The 8047-nt window shown below is 53.0% G+C and overlaps 1 protein-coding gene across 3 annotated transcripts in view; it reads right to left on the bottom strand.

Annotated features, from left to right (window-relative positions):
- The window catches only part of CRMP1 (collapsin response mediator protein 1), a 100477-nt gene that overhangs the window by 32152 nt on the left and 60278 nt on the right, over nt 1–8047 (bottom strand). For all 3 annotated transcript variants that reach the window (XM_003800192.2, XM_012811638.2, XM_003800193.2), the window contains exons 8-11: nt 7280–7400; nt 4522–4678; nt 941–1082; nt 217–387 (exon numbers count right to left, since the gene is read on the bottom strand). In XM_003800192.2, the coding sequence (XP_003800240.1) occupies nt 217–387; nt 941–1082; nt 4522–4678; nt 7280–7400 (591 nt within the window). The remainder of the gene's footprint in view (nt 1–216; nt 388–940; nt 1083–4521; nt 4679–7279; nt 7401–8047) is intronic.

Here is an 8047-nt window from a genome sequence, read left to right on the forward strand (position 1 = left end):
GGGAGAAAGAGACAACATGGGAGCTTAGGGAAGCCTGCTCAAAGCTCTTTCCATTCTCTCCAACTGGAGGAGAGAGCTGAATGACTGAGTCAAGCTATATAGCAGATCATACCCCAGTTGTAAAATTCACAAATGATTTTTAATTATCTGAGGCATCTAAAATGATCACCAGACAAGAATTGTTTATCTAAGCTTCATGGATGGGCCAGGACTTACCGACTTGTGACTTTTGGCTGTTATGGTCTTCACCTTGTCAGGGTCCCAGATGACCACGTCGGCATCAGAGCCCACAGCAATTCGCCCTTTTCTTGGGTACAGGTTAAAGATCTTGGCTGCATTGGTACTGGTAACAGCGACAAACTGGTTCTCATCCATTTTGCCAGTAGCCTGAAGGCAAGACCCACTGGTGAAAACAGCAGTTCATAACAGGGCCAGGCAGAGGGGTGGCAGGTGAGGTGCCAGCCTCCCAGCTGGGGTCCTCGAAAGGTTGGAATCTCTCCTCTCCCTAGCTGAAATCATGCCTTCCTCAAAGAGCACAAAAGACCTGGCCTCGTGAAGGAGGAAAGCCAATTATCCCACAGAGGTATGTCCCCTGGTGTCAAGTCAGTGTGGCCCTGGGTTTACTGTGCACCAAGAATTCTCTCTTCCCACTGAACACCCCACCCACAGCACACTCCTGCCCACACTGCACAGTTTGCAAAACTATCTTCCCATGAACTAAATGTGGTTAAAAATAAAACGCTTTTCATTCTTAAAGCATAAAGGGAAATTGTGGCATCTGTGAGCTCAGAGGATCCTCCAGGACACAGCCTACTCTCTCAGAGTCACATGTCCCTTCGTGGGCCCTCCTGGCGCCTCTGCTTCTGCCTCCCAGTGAGTCAGGAAGATCTGTGTAAAGCGTGGTCTCTAATGAGCCCGAGGAGAGACAGTTACTCCTTACCACCGCCTTGTCCCAGACGACAGTCATCCGCTCCTCTATCCCATTCACGCCCTCAGGGATCAGAGTGAAGTTGTCCTTGCCCACTGCCTTCTGAGCTGTGCTATAGGGACAGTGGCCACTGCCTGTGACCTGCAGGTCCCCACTGGCAAAGACAAAGCAAGGTGAAGTTCAGACCTGAGCTCACTTGGAAGGGGAAACTGGGCATAGGCCATGGAGCCCAAGTCCCCAGAAAGCTTTGGGAAGAGGATTCTGGGATACTCTCAGCATTAGCAGGTGGCACTAGAAGTCCCTATGGCCATTGATGTCTTGGAAAAAGCCCTGGGCTGGGAGTCAGCAGGCAGGTTGCCAGGTAGTGTGGGCTCTGGGCTGGGCTGGGGAAGCACCTGAGGTGGCCTCCACTTCCCTATCTGGAAGAGAGGGGATCCACCAGACATGTGGAGGCTGTCCCTACCCCCAAATCCAGAGTTTGTGAGCACATCCGCCATGGGAAGCGTGCTGGGTCTGGAGTCCAGATGCCTGAGGACAGGGCAGGCACATGCTCTGTGCTGAGAAATGCACTGGGAGCCGAGGATGCTGGAGGAAGGGCCACTCTGCTCCCATGCACTTCACAGAGCCCGGGGGCAGCCCTGTTGGACGTGACTTTGCTTTGTAAATCTGACAGGCCTGTTTTTAAGCCCTGGCTCCGCTGCCCCTTGCCAGGCAAAGATAAAGGTGTTCCACATGGACAGCAGGCCGATCAAATGAACTGACTCAGGGATTCACCCAGCAGCTCCAAACATGCAGGCCTCCTGCCCCCTCTCTTCTTCACCCGACCTCTTCTCCTTAAAATTGATTGTCACAGCCAGGTGTGGTGGCTCACGCCTGTAATTCCAACACTCAGGGAGGCTGAGGCTTGAGCTTGAGCTCAGGAGTTCGAGACCAGCCTGAGCAAGAGTGAGATCCCATCTCTAAAAAATAGCTGAGTGTTGTAAAATAGCCGACTCGGGAGGCTGAGACAAGAGAGTCACTTAAGCCCAAGACTTTGAGGTTGCTGTGAGCAGTGTTGCCACAGCACTCTACTGAGGGTGACGTAGTGAGACTATCTACAAAAATATAAGTAAAAATAAAATAAAGTTGACCATGCGAACACAGATAACCCACTAAATAGAATAAAAGTGATTGTGTGGTGAGCTTCATGTCAGCCTTTTTAAAATGAGGAAAAATATATATTACTTCCAATTAATAAGTTAATGAATAAATGTACAAGTAAGCCAGTGGGTAAGAGAGAAACCTTCTAGCTCATGCCTAAGTGTCATGAGTCAGGGATGCCCTGTTTGTGACACTGGCCTCGTGTCACTGTACGTCACAAAGCAAGTAACATGAACTGACATGGCACTCTCGGTGGAAGGCGCTGGTGGAAGGCCTTGCTAGGGCTCTGTGCTGGGCTTGCAGAACAAAACAGTAATACTGGCCCGGCGCTGTGTCTCACGCCTATAATCCCAGCAAGCTGAGAGGCTGAGGCAAGTGGGTTGCTTGAACTCAGGAGTTTGAGACCAGCCTGAGCAAGAGTAAGACCCTGTCTCTACTAAAGATAGAAAAATTAGCTGGATGTGGTGGCAGGTACCTATAGTCCAGCTACTCAGGATGCTGAGGCAGGGGATCACTTGAGCCCAGGAGTTTGACGTTGCGGTGAGCTAGGCTGAAGCCATGGCACTCCAGCAGGGGCAAGAGAGTAAGACTCTGTCTCAAAACAAACACACACCCTGCCCCCAACTATCCATTGATTGCAGCAAAGTGGCTCAAGTTCATTGATGTTTGGCCTTTAATCATTCAGTGTTTTGAAAGCACCAAGTAAATGAGATGAGTGGACCATTACTTTGCGATTATAAATGCAGGCTGGGGCTATCCTCCAGTTCAGGGGCCGAGCAGGTGTTAGGAATCACCTAGGTACATGGAACAGTTAGAACTTACAGTCACTCATTTTATCAACAAAAATGTGTCGCACTTTGGTTAGTGCCTGGTAGGATTTAAGGTGACAGGGCGATGGGGATGAGTCTAAGAACAGAAAAGGCAAAGCCCCTGCCTTCAATAGCTGGGGTCTGGGGCGGGATGGGGGAACAGGGCAGTCGGCAGGAGTGGATGAGACCCAGGGGTACTGTGACAGCAAGTGTCAGGCTGCATCAGCAGACAGGGTGTGTGACGCTGGAAGGGCTAAGGCCACCTCGTTAAAGAGGATGATCAGAAAACGGCTCCCTGAGGAAGCCTTCCACTGAAGATCTGTAGGACGTGAAGGAGGAAACCAGGTGGCATCTAAAAAGGGAGAGTGCGGGGGGGGGGGGGCGCAAAGGCCCTGAGGCGTGAGCCTGCCTGGCGTTCAGAGTCCTCAGAGGCTGAGGATGAAGGAGCTAGTTGAGAAGTGAGGATGGACTTATGTTTTGCTTTGCATGTCACCGTGAGGACTTGGGTTTCACCCTGAGCGGGGAAATCACTGGAGTTTCCCAGCAGATGGGTGGCTTGGTCTAATTTAGGTTCTAAAATGTCTGGGCACCTGTCAAATGCAGATTGTGATGTGGCCAGGGGAGGAGGAATATGGAAAGAGAAAGGACTGCTGGGAGCCTGGGAATGACACTGGCTGGAGCCAGGATGGTCACAGCAAAGGAGGTGAGAAGCGGTGAGATTCCAGGACCTCCGGCCCACGTTCTTGCCATTTCCTGAGAAGGACACTATGGCAGCCACTTTGCAGGGGGGATCAGGAGTGCCTTTTGGATTTAGGAAACGTGAGCTACCCAGGGACCTCAGCCGCAGATGGTGAGTGCCTATGATATGCAAGTCAGGGGTTCTGTATCATTGGGGTGCACACCCCTTCCCCTCCCTGCCTCGCATAGGCAGCTCTCTCTGCTGAGAAGCCCTATCTTATCCTCGCCCACCCAGCAAACTCCTACTTGTGCCCGAGCCCCAGCCCTGATGTTACCTCCTCGGTGAAGGCTTCGCAAGCCTCTCGTAGGTTCTGAGCGTGCATCTGTTCCCAGAGCAGCCTGTACACCCCCCCACTTAGCCTCACCATGCCACCTTGCTGTCCCTAAGCATTCTCACCTCACAGCGGCTAATACACAGAAGGAACAGGCTAAGGAGGCCGCACTCCTACTGTGTGCACAGGCCATAGCAGGAGCTCCGCAGGTAGCAATGGCCACTCCTTGAGCCCTAAGCTCCAGCTCCTTTGCCTACATGTGTCCGACCCAGCCCCAAGGTGGGTAATGTATCACCTCCATTTCACGTACACCCAGCAAGGGACATTACAGGCAATGTGCGGTGCCTGGAGTGGTACAGCTGGTCTCCTACCTACCCTGGGTGCTTCTCAGCACAGCACAGGGCCTGGCACAGAGGAGCTGCTCAAACAGCGGCTGAACAAACAGGAGGTGGTCCTCAAAGGGGAATGGAACAGATGGATAGCCTGCTGTAAGCCCTCTGGAGCACTGTCTCTCCAAGCACCTGGCTAAAGCCTCCCCTACAATAATCTAAAGCAGACTGTGGTTCCCACTGTCAATTCTCTGCACCCAAAGCCCCAGCTGCCTCCCCCAGCCCCATGTCCATATGACTCTCACCAGGCCAGCAAGGAGGTCAGGTAGTCCGGCGTGGTGGGGTCAGGGCTCAGAGGTGGGGAGGTCACAAATGCTGCAGCCTTGGCCCAGTTCTTGCTCCAGTAATGGGTGCCATCGGTCCCCAGGCTGGCTGCAATGGGCTCTCCGAAAACCAGGGGGCCTAGGAGAGGCAAACACAAAGCAACTGGTATCAGAGGCACAAAAAATGGAAGATTTTTGGAGGTGCTAGAGTGAGACTAGCAGAAAAAAAGTGTGCTGCCCTCCTTTCTCACAGGGGCCCCCACCCACGCTGCAGTGACCTTGAGTGCTCCGGCCCACCCCAACCTGTGCTCAGCACCCTGCCAAGCCCTTTGTGAGATGACAACGGCTGAGCCACTCTGCAATCTTGTCCACTGTTGCTGCTTTTAGTATTCGGATGTTCTTATTTATCTTTTTATAGATTTGTAAACTGAGGCACAGAGGTGTGATTTGCTGTCTTAGTTTGGGTTCTGCCAGAAACAGATCTTCAAATAAGTTATCTAGGTCAAGCGTTTTATTTTAGAGGTGATTCTGGAAACATCAGCTGGGAACTGAGGAAGTAACATAAGGCCAGGTAAGAGATCAATAAAGGGAGACTTATTCTGGAGCACAGCTGGGGGTCCCCAGTGCTCAGGCCACGGGGAACACTGGGAGGCTGCAGAACACACATCTGTGTGGTCCCACCCCAGGGCCAAGGACTACTTCCCCACGCACCAACTTCCTGGATGTGCCCACCAGCTTTCCAAGGAGTAAGCCAGAGGGGCTTGTCCTAAAAAGAAGCCCCTAGGCAGGGCTCCCCAGACTCCAAGTACAAAGTCTTTGCACTGGAGATTTGGGCCAAGAGCCCCTGCTGCCCAGGGGGAGAAGCCACCGGGTGTGAGCTCTCGGGGTCCCACACCAGGCTGTGCTGTCCAGCACCTCTCCTTGCAGTGACAGAGGTGTTTAGGGTCTGAGCTGCCCAGCCGGCAGCTGCTGGCCACATGCAGTTCTTGAAATCTGACTGGTGCCACTGAGGAACCAACGTGTCAATTTTAGTTATGGTTATTTAACTTAAATAGCACCATGTGGCAAATGGCCACTGTATGGTTTAGCACAGAGCCCACATGCTTAACCCTGGCTGCTGCTGCTTCCAGATCTCAGTGACCTCTCTGAGGCCCGTTGTCCTCATCTTTAAAATGGAGTGAACCCTGGGAGAGCTTAACTACTCCAGCCTCTGTTGTCATTTTGCCCCTAAAAACACTGAAGTTATTTGGAGTCCAAAGCTGCTCTGTCCCATAAAGCAGCCCTGAGCCACAGGTGGCTACCAACAGAGGTTAAGGTTAATCTGAAGAGAACTGTGCGGGAAGTGTAAGGCATACACTGGATTTTAAAGATAGTACAGAAAAAATCATGCAAAATATCTCATTAGTGGTTTTTATATTGATGACATGTTGAAATAACACTTTGGACATAAGATTAAATGTGTCACTAAAATTTCCTTCACACAGGCAGCCACACTTCCCAGCCAGCGCTGTTGTGAGCTCAGTGCACACGGCCAGTTGATGCCCACAAGGGTTTGTGCGACTGTCACTGGCATTTATCCCCAGGTGGCCATCTCCTCTGACCCACAGCTCCCACATCCCAGCCTCACATGATGCAAGAGAGTGAACAGGGCCGACATTATCCCGGAGGGTGTCCTGGGGTCATTAGGACCAAAGGGATCTAGCCAGCAACCTTTGTAGGGGACATCCCCTCTCCACCCTCCTTTCTTCCTCTGTCTTGTCTGTCTGTTGGTCTGACTGAGTTAGGGAGGGAAGCCTGCTCTGGGCATCCTTCTTCATTCTTGCTCTGATGATTGTTGGGGACTTGCAGACCTCACTGTCAAAGGAGACACAGGACTGCCCTCAAGCCCCTCTGAGTGTTCTGCCGAGAAGCCCTGAGCCCAGTTAGGGCCTGTCCAGCAGACTCCAGCTGCATGAGCTGTGGCCTTTGCCCCTACAGTCCTCAAGCCAGCAAGCCCCTCTCAAGATGAGGATACTGAGGCAAGAAGCAAAAAGCTGATCTGGAGCTGAGAAGGACGTTAGCTACCACCTGCCTGGCACCTGGGCCTTGGCACGGCCTCTGTGAAGGCTTCCTGACCACTAGGTCTCTGAGTACATTTCAGAGATGGAGAGACAGAAGCTCGAATGGAAAGGAGTAAGTCTAAGTGAGAGCTGGGCAGCTGACTTCCTCATACCAACACAAGGCTGTCCCCAGACCCTCTGGCTCCTTCCCAGCCCTGAGCTGAGACTCTCCCTGTGGCCCCATAGTGACCCCAGGGTGAAGGCACCAACCGTGTGACCCTGGATGGAGCCCAGGAGACCCGACTCAGATTGGTGCCCCTGGATCAAGGAGAGGGTGGGCATGAGGCAATCTGGCCCTGGCTCCATCTAAAACCCAAGGAGAGAGCTTTAAAGTTGGCAAAGCTGTAAAACACATGCTCTCCTTAGGCCCCACAAAGCAAGGATTGTTACCCAGCTACAAATGAGGAAACTGAGGCTCAGAACACAGCCTGACTTACCCAGGGTCACAGGACCAGCACGGGGCACACCAGAAACCTAGCCTATAAAACTGACCCCCGCCCCATGTTCTGCCCACTTCTCAGCCTCCCTTCAGAATGTGCTTTGGGGCCCCAGAGCTCAGGGTGCTTGAACCCGCTGGACACCCCCCCTTCCCAGGACCCCACCCCCCACACCCCTCAAGAGGCCCAGGACCAGCTGCAGACCTTTCTTCCGGGCCAGGGTGATGATGTCCGCTGCACTCTTGCTCATGACTTTGGTGATGTACACAGGGCAGTTGATCCGGCCAGCGATGGTGATGGCCCGGAACACTGCCTCCGCCTCCAGCTGAACACAGCAAATGCAAGGGTCACGGGGGAGAGGGTGCAGGTGACACCCACCCGGCTCCCAGGCTCTCCTGCAATCACTGTCCTTCAATTTTCCTTAAGTAAATGTGGTCAGAAGGGAAATCTACTATGTCAGAAGAGGAAAACAGATGTGGGTCCAACACCTGCCAGCCGCCCCCGCCCCCCGCTCTCAGGGTGAATCTGCTGGTCACTCATGATGTGATGATATGCAAGTGCTGTGGGTCTGTGAGCACCGTCTCCCCATCCCTTTCTGCTCCCAGCACAGGCCAGGGACAGACAGCTCGGGAGAAGCACTGGGCTAATCTAGAGCCCCTGGTGACCGGCAGCCTGAACACACATGTCTGGTGTGCCGCAGAACGACGGATCCTGAGCAGAGGCCCAGGGGACTAGTCAATAACTTGGTGAGGACGTGAGCAAACAGACTCAAATCAAAGCATGGCTCCTAGAGCACCTGTCCTCTTCCTTCAGTTCCCTCTCCCCCCTACCCGCACAGAGACATGAACAGACACGCACATCAATGTACCTGTGTGCACACGCACACACAGAGAGACAGGCACAGACACACACATCAACATACCTGCATGCACACGCACACACACAGAGACATGCACAGATACGCACATCAAC

The sequence above is a fragment of the Otolemur garnettii genome, unplaced genomic scaffold, assembly GCF_000181295.1.
Source record: "Otolemur garnettii isolate 467f Iridium unplaced genomic scaffold, OtoGar3 scaffold00171, whole genome shotgun sequence".
NCBI lineage: Eukaryota > Metazoa > Chordata > Mammalia > Primates > Galagidae > Otolemur > Otolemur garnettii.